This window comes from Catharus ustulatus, chromosome 2 (assembly GCF_009819885.2).
Source record: "Catharus ustulatus isolate bCatUst1 chromosome 2, bCatUst1.pri.v2, whole genome shotgun sequence".
Lineage (NCBI taxonomy): Eukaryota > Metazoa > Chordata > Aves > Passeriformes > Turdidae > Catharus > Catharus ustulatus.
Genome location: NC_046222.1, coordinates 37,589,276 through 37,602,128, shown reverse-complemented (window position 1 = coordinate 37,602,128; position 12,853 = coordinate 37,589,276). Strand labels below are relative to the sequence as shown.

The window sequence follows — 12,853 nt, the reverse complement described above, 5'->3', positions numbered from 1 at the left end:
TCTTGTATTTTGAGAAGTCTCTCACCCTGTGTAGTGTCGACATTTTAACAGAACCTCTACATTACCACCCACATTCTATCCATCGATATTTTTCAAGGATTCAGTGTCTTTAACCAAACTATTCACAAATGTAGGTATGGCATAATTTCCAGGTCTAACCTGCCAACATCCTCAAGATAGGGAATGTATAGGCATATGAAATGCACTCCTGATGAGGGTATTCAACACCTTCTGCATGGAAACTCAGAAAGAGCAGAGGTACAAGGGTCCATTAAAAAAGATAGGTCTCACCCCTTGATGAAGTCAAGACCACCAGGATACCAACATCTGGATCTACTGTGAAGGCATAGTCTAAAAAAGCCTGTTCTCTATATCTAGACACTTGTCAGAACAGGGGAAAAAATATATGTAGAGATCTACACCTACACGTACATAAACGCTGATTTCAACAGATTTTAGTGAATCACTACTGATCTCACTCAGGATGATGATACCCATATTCCTCCTTTGTTTCCCATACTATCCATTAATATTGGTCTTCAAGAGGAGTTTTGTTGGAATGTGAAGAAGGTCAGAGAAAGATCTAGAACTCCTTCAAACTGAGCAGTCTCACTGGACTTTCCTACCATGTATCACACCTACATTGACTTCACTAAAAACCAAGGCAGTACAGTCATGGTTTCTCAGCCCAGGAGTTTCTTTCTCTCTAGCAAGGCTCTCTGGAGAGAGCAGAGCACTGCTGTGTAAGAGAGAGTGATGTGACCTAGTATATGGAAAATGGATAAGCTCTGCAGTGAGTGAGTTACTAGGAATTACTTTCCAAATTTCTTGTCACCAATCAACACTTATAAAACATATTATTATTTATCATTAAATATTTTCCTTAAGAAAACTTGCTTCTGTTAAAAAAAAAGGACCCAGATCACAATTCCCCACCAAAAGATGTGAACAAAATGCTTAAAGATGACCCAAAATATGTAAAATCTTTTAACGGAATTTAATAGCTGCCTTTCTGCAGAGAACCAAAGTCTTCTCTCTCTTTTTGAAACAGTATATGGTCCTGGAGTTGGCGAAAAGGAGAAAATAAATTTGTTCTTGCAAATACTGCTCACCCTGTAGTGTTTTATGCCTCCTCCAAAATGCCCAATTACTTTCTACATTAGTATTTCTTATATCAACTGTGAAGAAATGCCTCAGGGCTTTCCCACATTGGCTCTTTTAAAGCAATCCTTGGTTTTAACAGCCTGGAAGGGGACATTTTTCTAATGCAAGGTGTTCTGAGCCAAAGTAATTTCCTGTGTCTACTGTGAGAGTTGAAAACATTTTACGCAGAACCTTTGGTGTGCCTTTCCAGAATAGTCACTCAAAGAATTTTGCAGCTTCCTTTCAACAATTAGATGCGCTTTCCACACCAGCAGGACTGATTAAAGTTTGGTCACTCTTTTTAAAATTGCATGGAGGTTTAGCAATGAATGAATGGCAGTGTAGCAGTTACTGTGGCTCAAGAGTTTGGGGGTTTATGAGACAATGTTCTGTTTCTGATGGTGCAATTTGCTTTTAAGTGGATGGATAAACTTGAGAGATTCACAGTAGCATCTCTGCTGATTTCCTGGTAGTGAAATTTATGCTAATGTGAAATGGACAATTGTGGGAGTTTATTTATTTGAGTCACATCCATCCTAACCTAGGGTTCTTCAGAATGGGGTTACCAAGGACATTTATCTTTTGTTTCCTTTTGTTGTCTACTTTCTAGAATCCTGCTTATTGTGAGCATTTAGTCTCCCAGTTTTTCTTAACTTTGATTTTTTCCTCTCTGCCTTGCTAGACAAAATATCTCCTTTGGTTATTTAATCTAAACATAACTATCTTTCCATCCTGCTCCTCCTAAATTCTACTTTATTTGATGTCTAACATCTTCACTCCAAGGTTTTTTTCTTTTCTTTCCTGTGAAGTTTCTACACATTCTTTCTCTCTCCTCTTTTTCTATGGCTATCCCAATTAATTTTGTACTGTCCAGTTTGACCTCATTTGTACTTTTCAGTAAATTTATCTACTGTCTAAACCCATCCACTTTTTCCTCTGCTCTAGGAATCGACTTCCAGTTAGTACATACGTGTCCTGTGCGAGCTTCATGCCTATCTGGGAGCACTACATATGCCACAGTCTGGATTGTCTTAAAAGCTTGCTAGCCAGTCTGCAAAATTGGTGTTATTCCTCCTTTCAGTAAGGTTATAATTTGTCAATCAAAGGACTTTGCACTTATACACCTCATTTTGCTATCTCTGGTTCACTCTCAGATTCACTAATCTTCTTCATCTGTGATTTATGCACCCACTGCATCTGAGGGTCTACTACAACTGCATCCAATATTTAGTTCACTTTTTCTGTGCTCAGGTTATTTCTCTTTTACAGGGTAATTCTCTTCAAGGTACTTTTGTTATCTAGATCAGATTAATGAATAAGCAACAAGAAAGTCCATTATTCTGTGATTTTAACAGTGTTAAATGCACAAGCTTCCCCACAGAAATGTGTTGAAAGGGCAACTCATAGGATTTGGAAGTGGGATATCACACTCTCTTTGAGAAGACACATGCAGGTATTTTGCCCAGTTTTTTCTTAAAAGACTTAAATAGGTATTTTAACACCTAGCACAAGAATTTGTACAGTTAGGGTGAAGATCACTCTGGGAGGAGAGACAGTATGAGACCTCTACATTACTCACATCCCAACTGAGTGTTCAGTGAGTAAACAATGACCAGGTCTTATCTTGTATCTCATCCATGAGTTAATTAGATGGACAAGTATTAGACTGTCTACCCAAGTGATTTTTTTCATTAAAGTGCAAGGTCTTGTACATAAAATATGCATAGTACTGCACTAGGCTCTTGGTTTGGGGTTGACTTCACTTGACTTTATGTCTTGATCTCAGGAAGACATCTAACTTCTCTTTGTTGCTAGTGGAGAGAGGAAGTCCCATTCACAACATGAAACTGTGAGCCCACACAGATTTTACCCAACCAATCCACTACACTGGTGCTTGCTCTGAAAAGTGGAATAAGCCACTTATTACAGAGATGTAGGATCAGGGAAATAAATTAAGATTGAGAACATGGCCACCAGCTGATTTCTCACTAATTCTTAAGTGTTGCTTCCCTTAAACTGTTTCTAACTGTTTTGGTCTAACTCCAAAAAGTATTAAAGTCTTAGCATGTTATTTAGTCTGTAAAACTATTTGACTCCTCCTATATAGAGATGCAGATGTAGATATATATAAAGAAAATGGTGAGCACCTGTACTGCATAACCCTGTCTGCTTTGACACTGATCTGAGGTTTTATGCAGTTATTCTACTACTCCCACAGCTGCTTTGCACTCTTCTCTACCACTGCCACAGTAACATTCATGTGCATGGCCCTTTGCACAGCAGTTGTCCAAGAAAGCTGAGCACACAATCACTTCTCTCTGTTTGCTCCTGTTGTTGTCGTGATTTATTAGGTACAAAGGCAGGAGACTGGCCCCCCCGCACAAGTCGGAAATAGAGTGTTTCACCCCAAAAGGGAGTATGGGGAATGGTGGGCGAGCTACAATGACCAGGTAAGCAAAGAGCAAGTGGCCTTAGGTCAGTGTGATATGTCTGTGAACAGAAGGAGCAGCCCAGGATAATTCCAGGCTAGATCCTCCATCTGAGATTACTGTGTATCCCATAAAGCATGTTTAGAAAAGGGAAAAAAAAAAAAAAGAAAAAAAGTGTTGCCACTGCTGATTTCTGTGTTCCATCTGGCTACCAAAATAATCCTGCAACATGTTCATTCCAGTGGTGTGAACCACATGTCCTGTGTGATGTTGTAATATGGTACTTTGGGGAGCAGAAATCTTACTCCTGACTCATTAAGCAAGTCAGGCAGATGAAAAGAAGAAGCATTGAAATCTGGATTAAAGATAGGTCCACTACGTATTAGGGGTTGCATTGTCTAACCAAAAGAAGTTTTTAAAAGGGCAGAGAAAAACTGATTGATGAAAACATATTCAATATAAAAGTGTGGAATCTTGTCAATCAAAATATCTTATGGAAAAGTGCTAAGTTTTACAATAGCTTTAAGGAAAGTAATTTTAAATACAGTTTAAAGCATATTTTTCATAACTTTCTCAATTTAATTCCTATACTTATTTTCATTTTTTGTCATTATATTTTGCATGACATAAAGTACAAACATTACAATTCAATGAATATGAAATAATATATTTTTTTCAATTTTATTTGGATTAATTACTTTAGTATGATCATGTTGATTTTTTACCATTGAAATATTTCAAACTACTTAATTCTGTGAAATATGTGGAAACTTCAGCAATCCTTCTCATTTTGTGTCCAGCCAGGTTTCCAAAAGTTGAACTCTCCCATGGGACAGAAATTTCATTTCTCCATATGTGTCGTTTCATAAATGAATAAGCATATACATGCCAAAGATGGTTATACATCTTTCATGAAACAATGCTTTTAAGAAGCATTGTGCCATTGTGTTCTACTAAGCGTAAGAACCATTTTACCATTTATTTTAAAAATCTACTCATTCCTTATCAAGCTCTGTAGGATATTTATAAACGTAACTTTAGAGGGTGACCGAATTATACCATCACTTTTCCCAAGTGTTACCTCCCTTGGGAAATTTTATCATTGCATGAGGGTGTCCAGTGAGACACTTGCACAGTGTAATGTTTCCCCTGGGTACAGCATTCACACACATATGTAAGGCCATCAGTATTCACACCACATAGCACATACCTGAGGGCTCCTGCAGTTAAAGTAACATCAGAAACATTGATTGCTGAGTGTTGTGCACAAAGTATATTTTTTGTCAACTGGAAAGTTTTCTTGTCTATGTGTCATCTGGACTTTTTTTCTTACATTGAATTGCCTTCAAAAATATTTACTCTTCATTTAAAACCTATCTGCAATCAATATATAATGGAACTTTGAAGAGTGGAAAAGTATATGTAATTGTCAGACAACTGCATTTTGTTGTACAGTATTCAGCTATGTTTTACCTGGCCATATATACACACTTGAAAAACTTCTTTTTTATATCTTCACAGTGAAGAATCTGTTTGCATTCCAGACTGTAATCGATCTGAGTCAAGTAGAGAGGAGAAAAAGGTTCCTGTTAAAGAGGATGCCCTAACAGTCAAAAAGACTGGAAACTGTGTCAGTCTAATAGCTCCACAGCAAGACTGTCAGCTGCAAGACCTACTCAAACAGTTAAGAACTCCTGCTGCTTAACAGAGAGTGCAGTTGTATTTGATGGCTGTGTTTTGCTGTCTCCAGCCACAATGTCCTGGCCAATACTCCTTGTCCAATTCTGTGAGCTCAGCAGAGTTGTCACTGAATAGCCTGGGAATGTCCCAGAGAGAACTCAGACAATGCAGGACAGAAAGTAGGTACCATTCTCGTGTCCCAGTAAGTATCAGAGCAGTGCTAGAAGTCACTGAGATGAAGAACAGATGGAAAACAGCAGATGCAGGGACCTGACCATTTGTGAATGATGAAAATAACTCGTCATCTCAAAAGACAAAGAGGTCCCATGGTACTGGCCAAATCCCACTTACAGTCTTTCAGTCTAAATAATGCTATTTAATTCATACTGGGTAGTGTTGTTCAGCTCATGTCCTCAAATCCCTCATGCAACACTATTTGTGTTCCAACCCTAGTGTGGACATTTTCCACATCAGGACCTAACTATGCCTTTATATTATTATTACAAGTGGCTTTCAATTTTTTAAGATGAAAAATGACATAAAAATAGAAGTACTGGGTACATTACTTGATGCCTTGCGAGGCTATTTCTAATTAGGGAAGTTATCCTGCATCACCTGTGAGTATCATTCACGTATATATGATAAAATCAACTATGGAATGAGATGTTTTTATGAAGTTTTCACAAATCAGGCATCACAGCATCATTTTTTTGCATTTCTTGCATAATATATACATTTTTTATTTGATTAAATGCAATGAATAAGAAACTGCTTAATAACTCACAGAAGTAGTTTTCCTGCTGAGAAGTCCCATGTGCAAAAATACTTCTGTAATTATTTATCAGGCATACCAAACACGTAAAATTCCTCAAATTGCATGCTCTTTGCAGAAGACAGAAGTCAAATCAACTCTTGACTTTGGAGATACAATTGGGAGAGTTAAGTTCTTTTTTAATTGATTTGTTGGTTGGTTAGTCTTATTGTTTGTGTGTGTGTATGTTTTGTGTTTCTTTTTCTTGTGCACTGCTTGTGCATTTGATTTCAGTGTCAGGTAAGGTGATGGTTTCTATTTTTCCCAGTTTCCATTTCATACCTTTAGCAATGAAAACAATGAAAAATTGTGTTGACCAAGTGATGCTGAAAACACCTTAAAGCATGTTCTGCATCAGGAAGCAGAACTCAGAGTTCAAGAGGTGTCATTGTGCTCTCTCCATCCCAAGAATGTTGCTACTCCAGAGTAGCAGAAATGTGCTCAAAGATGCTTGAAAGGGCATTTTTCAGACAAAAAGTATAACACAGCTCTAATTATCTTAATTAACAATTTCAATGAGATCATGGCAGTAGAGGAAAGAAGACACATCTCACACCAGGATCATTTTTTCATTTTAGGTAATGTTCACTGATATATTAGAAATGTTCCATTCAGATACCAGACCCTCCATTTCCCAATCTAAACAGGCATGCTGCTGAAGCAGTTGCCAGAATCAGCATCACTGGTGGTTGCACTTGGAGGTCACTGGCAAAGGTTTTGTCCATCAAGTTTCTCTCACTCTGTAGTTTCGTTCATACTTACATATTAGAGTCACTCATATAAATGTCAGCCAGGATTTTCATGAGGAAAGGAGGTATCAGCAGATTATGATTTGTAGAGTAATATAAATAATTGCTCTTGCTGTTCACAACAGAAAACTACTCTGAAAAATAATTGCAAAACATTCTATATTTCTAGAACTCAGGACATGACAAAATTATTTTTTGCCTTGTATCATTCCTCTTTTCTGTCTTTTTGTCATTTATTTCCATAGAAAAAGCAGTATGACATTTATTTAAATTAATTAACTTGAGTGATATATCACTAGCAGGTTATTTGTGTGTGGCAGTATTATCTTTTACTTAGGGAAACAATTACATAGGCATGTAGACGTTTTCTTAAAAGCTTTTTAAAATTAGAAGAATAGCAACATAAAACATTACAGTGGTTGAATTGACCTAATTTAGGTATCTTTGGTTCTGCATCCTGTTATCCAGGTTGTCCTGTATTCCTGGGAGAAGCTATGATTTGCTTCTTCATAGCTCATATACTGAAATGCACAAGAACTAATGATCTGAGATTGCAAGAGACAAGATGAAAGAAAATGCATATTTGCCCCTGCTTGAATTCATCACAGGCGCACACACACCTACACACACACACACACACACACAAACCATCTTTTATGAAAAATCAAGTTTTAATTAAGTCTACAGATACCACACAAGTCCTTCTCAGGCAGAGTAATTATATCATTGAGTCTTTAATAAGGTTTCAGCAGAGTCTAAAAGGAAAACAGGTTCTTGCTACTTACTTTGAATAACAAGAGTTCACTTTGGCAGAAAGTCATATAGGTTGAGCCAAGTACAGAACTTTATCCTGCTTATCACTGCCAGCTGCTTCTGAGGATAACACAGGAAAACTTCCATCTTAAAGACACGAAAAGTCTGCAGTGTTGGAGCTATACCTTAATTGCAACACTTCAACCACTGAAACATCTGGGGGCAAATTTGCTACCAATTTTAGCTCCATAAAATTTAGCCAAGTGTTCTCACATATGAACTTTCATTCATGGACTTACAAAAGTTAGGAATTTGAAATCATTCCTTGTTGTAGTCACATGAGGACAGGTTGCAAACATATCATACATGTCTCCATCAAGTACAGTAATTTCACGACTATAAGGCACACCCTTTTGACTAAAATTTTGGTCCAAATCCGGAAGTGAGCCTTATTGTCCGATGTACCTTGTATATGGACAAAGTTTAGAAATTTGCCAACTTGGAAGTGTGAACCGTGAGCTGCGGGAGGAGCCGGTAGGGCTATGGCAGTCGGGTGAAGGCAGGGTCACGGGCCAGCCAGCAGCGGATCCTCACTGCAAAAAAATGTGCACCTTATAGCCTGGTGCGCCTTATATATGGACAAAAGTTCGGAAATTTGCTGACACCCAGAATTGCGCCTTATAATCCAGTGCGTCTTATAGTTGTGAAATTACTGTAATTGTCCAGTGCATGTCCACAATTGTACCATTTCAAATTTGGAGTTAGATAACCATGTTAGTATGTGACAGAACAAAAATTCCCTTACATTTTTATGGTTCCACTTATATTTTGGTTTCCACTGCTGAATAATACTATGCACTTATGCATTCTAATCTCTTTTAATAAATAATGAATTCCATAATTTTATACTGATTTTCCCAGTTCAAAGATATTAAGAGAACAAGTGACTTATTTTCAAATTGCATATGCTTTCAGTAACTGTCCCCAGTAGCAGTCCTGAAGCATTCAGCATCAAAATTAATTTTAGTATCGATGGGTAATTAATGAGAATGGCACCCTTGTTAAAATATGAGAGTTTTCAGCTGCTGTGTCTGTAATTTCCTCTTCCTGTTTTTCACTTCAGAATTTTGGAGTACCTTACAAAACAAATTTGCTTCACTAGCACCTGGCTAAAGAAATACTTTTAACAGAGCTGTGCATCATCTCATAAGTAATCATACCACAGAGGAAAAAATGCTGCAACAAAACTTCTACCACCTCAACCGAAACAAAACACAAGTGATTCATTCTAGACAATTTAAAAAAAAATGTGTAAAGGGAGGGGAATACGTTTTTACACCTAAGTGTATAAAAAGCAGTTAATATCTCTCATGAAGAGAAAAAAAATCCTTAAAGACAAAACTCAAGCGTCTCTAAAGAGATTCAGTAAGGGAAAAAAATGAGAAACAAAAATAATTGCTATTCTGTCATCAAGTGGACAGCTGTAGAAGAAATATTTGAAATATCAGCTACTTCAAAAGTTCTCTCATTTATTCCAATTTAATTTCTTGTACATATTATGTAGGTCTATCAGGAAGGGAAAAAGCCAGTCCATCAAAATCAAAGAAGCTTTTAGTAAAGACAATGGAGAAACAATTACTGTCTGATTCTCAGGAAATGCCTCTTGTGCATAGAGTTGAACCTAATTAACCCATAAAAAAACAAATCAAAAATGAAAAAATGTACTGAAAAAGTCTTTGTTTTAGAAAAAATAAAAGCTAATGTTTTGGTATCACTGATTGAAGTTTGCTGCAGTCTCCTCTGTTCTATTCTCTATTCAGTGCAATGTGCCAGCAGAAGAGCAGAGTAAGGTAGAAAAATTTGTATTCAGCCAAACTTTGTAGTCAAATTCCTTTGGGAATTCAAAAGTGTTATTCTTTCTTTAACTGAGGGAGCCAAAATCTGTTTACAAGAAAAATCTAAAATTTCATTATCCTAAAGTTTCTCATCATTGAAGAGTCAAGGCAGAGTTGGACATAGTAAATGTAAACAATCCCATTACTAGACATCCTACTCTATGTCTGTGATCTATCTTTATTTCTCTATTTATAAGCTGTGAGCATTGCATGGTTTCCAGTTAACTTGACAGAGTACCAATCAATATGCAGTTAGAGCAGGATCTTAAAGTATTATCACAGCAATTTATCCACTACCAAGTTTCATGCCAATATAAGAAAACAAGTGGTGCTTTTTTCACAGAGGCAATAAATGATTCCACACTTGAGTCCAGTGTTGACTTCCTAGTAAGTAGGTGCAGGATGATAAAGCATAGGATACGTTTCTGACACAGAAATTCTTTAGCTATAGGGCTCATTCCTTATTGCAAAATTATAGAAAAGACCTCTGAGATCATCAAGTGCAGCTGTAAACCCAACATCACTCTATTTACCACCAAACCATTTTCCCAAGTGCCACATCCAAACGTGTTTTGAACGCTTCCAGGGATGCTGATTCTACCACTTCCTTGGGCAGCCTGTCCCAGTGCCCCACCACCTGACTGGTGAAGAGTGCTTGTGTCCTATTCAGTTTCTAATATCAAGGAATTTGCAATGAATAATTATCAAGTCTTTCAGACTTTTGCATAAAATTTACATTAAACAGCCATTGGGTCTCCTTCAGAGCCCTAGGATCAACATGAGACTCACATGCCCAGATTAGTCTTGGTCAGAGTACAAAAGAAGTGAGTGAGTGTATCAGCCAAGACTGACACAAACCCAAACTGAGATTCAGGGAGGCTGGTGACTTGCTCCACTGAAAATTTAACTGTTTGCCATCTTTGCCAAGGGTTCAATGCAATCTCAGATTTTATCCTTTCACTCTCTCCAGGTTCTTCAGTCTCCTATACCTCCTTCATTATTGTCTCTTTAACTGTGATCAGGGAGGGAGTAGCATGTTGCCTTCACAAACTCTTATAATCTGACCTTCAGGCCATGAAAATATCTACATGCATTTAGTACCCTGTTAAAGGATTTGAACATCTCTATTAAGCCAGTGCTTGAAGTCAGGAGGAGTGCTAGAATATAATGTTTTCTTTGGGCAAGCATTTCTATTTGCACTAACTAATCCTTCATGTTAATTACATTTGTTTCACCCCTGTGGCAGGCAGGTCTGTCACAAGTCCTTCCAGGACCTTACCAGGAGGGTATGTGGGACTGGATCTGGGTCCTCTCTTTCTACCTGATCAGTTACAAGTGCCAGATCATTCTCCCTCCTGGTCCAGGTCAAACACAGACGTATCTGGGACAAGGTTTCATGGTCATCATACCAGAGCTAGAGGCAAGATCTCATCTGCCAAACAATCTAAATTCTGTTCCTGCTGCTGTCACTGAGCTCCCACTGAGCTCAGGACTCAGCATGACCAGCAAGCCAGGGCTCTCAAACAGTTCTCAACACCCACAGAGTACATGTTGCAAGGAAATAAGTGCATGGTCCTCAGAAGGAACACTTTTATTCTGCAAGACATTAGTACCAGCACCTGCTGAGTCCAGAACTGGACCCACAGAAATTCAAAGTGAGCAGTGCTACAGGACAGAGTTTGTTTTTCCTTCTTGCTCTGATTGAGGTACAGCAGAAAGCAGCGATTGTCAGAACAGCAAGTTATGAGCCACCAGTTGTTTTGCCTGGCATTTTGCCAGTAGGGACCTAACAGTCAGCTTCCAAGATATAAATAACATCTGGTGACCATTGCAGCAAAAGGGTGAACCCATATGTATTTATATATTATATAAGTACATATATACTTATCATTTCCCAGTCCTCCCTCTCTTAAAATGCCCTTTGTTTTACATTGTGTTTGTCTACTGGATTCTGTCATGCTGCTTTTGAAGGGGAAATCTGTTGGCATATGTTGTGTTACATGATCCATTATAATTCCATGTAACGTAATCACAGATGTGAACACACCAGGAGATTTTGTTACACTTTTTTTAGATGACTAGAAGAGCTATTAAATTGATAGTTTGAGGGAAGCCTCCACATGAGGGCTGGTATAAAGTCATCTGTATTTAGTAAAGGATGTGTTTTGTAAACTGTTATGCTGCAGGCTAACATGAGGATATTTATTGCAGACTTAAAAAGCAAACAAAAACCAAATTTGCAATAATCTGCCTGTGTCTCCAATGTTGTCTTTTCAAAAATCCTAAATGGCTATAGCAAATGTTTAGGAAACCAAAGTGAATTTTCTAAAGTTTTGATGTGTTTTATATATAAATCATGTTTATTTGTATGTATTGACTGTTTTTCCCATTGACATTATTTCAGAGTCATTGTCTGTTTCAGCTAAGAAATATTTCTAATATCTTCCTTATTTTCAAGATATGTATGTTAATGCATGTGCAAATACCAGTACATCAAACTGAGTAAGATGTAAAAGGAAATAAGTTTATAAGGGCCACAGCTGGTTTTTCTTAGGTATCAAGAGGAGACGAATAAGCAATTTTGATAAAGAGTATGACGAGATCTGAAAATAATTTACCCTAAGAGGACTCATTTTGCAGAAAAGTGGAGCCAAATGTTTATTGTTGTCTCCAAACTCATGTTGCTATGAGGAGCTGCTTGTACAGCTTGTCTGGTATTTCTTTCCTAGGAACATAGTTTCATTCTCTGAGTCGACCTGCAATTTAAAAGAAAATAAATTATTTCTTTAATTTAGTGGCAGGTAGCTTGCCAAGTACCTTGATGAAGAAGAAGTTACCCATTACCTACGACCAGTATAGCCCCTTCCTGAGTATTGCTCCAATGCTTCCAAATAGTGGGACATATACAGATTTTTTTCCTAGCCTTAACAGATTACGCTTCTCCATCTCCCACTCTACAATCTCTGCCCCATACCAGGAATCTACATTCAGAACACTGTACCAAGCTTCTTACCACTGAAAGCTCCCAGGCCAGCCCACACACTTGCCCTGCATTCTGGCTAGTCCAAGTCTCACTCACTCTCTGCAAGCACTTAATTCTTCCTCACTCCTCTATGCATGACTCAGTCCCACAGGCCCTCTTCCTGGCACCTGTCCAACAGGAGGGAAGCCATCAAGCTGTTCTCTCACCCGGGATGGACACTGCCTATGTCCCAAGGGTCCCAACAGGGGGGTCAGCAGTGGCCATGAACTAGCACAGGTCAGGTGATGGCTGGGTGCACAACTGGCCTGTGAAATGAGTTGACCCACTGCTTGTTTTCCTAGAACATACATGTATAAATAATAGATAGAGATATATCGCAATTGATAGATACAGATGAAATTGCAGTCAGT

The 12,853-nt window shown here is 37.9% G+C and overlaps 1 protein-coding gene across 5 annotated transcripts in view; it reads left to right on the top strand.

The window, feature by feature from the left end:
- The window catches only part of GRM5 (glutamate metabotropic receptor 5), a 258,426-nt gene that overhangs the window by 237,385 nt on the left and 8,188 nt on the right, over positions 1-12,853 (top strand). For 3 of the 5 annotated variants that reach the window (XM_033085942.2, XM_033085952.2, XM_033085932.2), the window contains one exon: positions 3,495-3,593. The exons of 1 other annotated variant lie outside the window; for it this stretch is intronic. In XM_033085942.2, coding sequence (XP_032941833.1) covers positions 3,495-3,593 — 99 coding nt within the window. Of the gene's footprint in view, positions 1-3,494; positions 3,594-5,093; positions 5,256-12,853 lie in introns of all 5 variants that reach the window. One more of the 5 variants, XM_033085967.2, reaches the window with a different exon arrangement.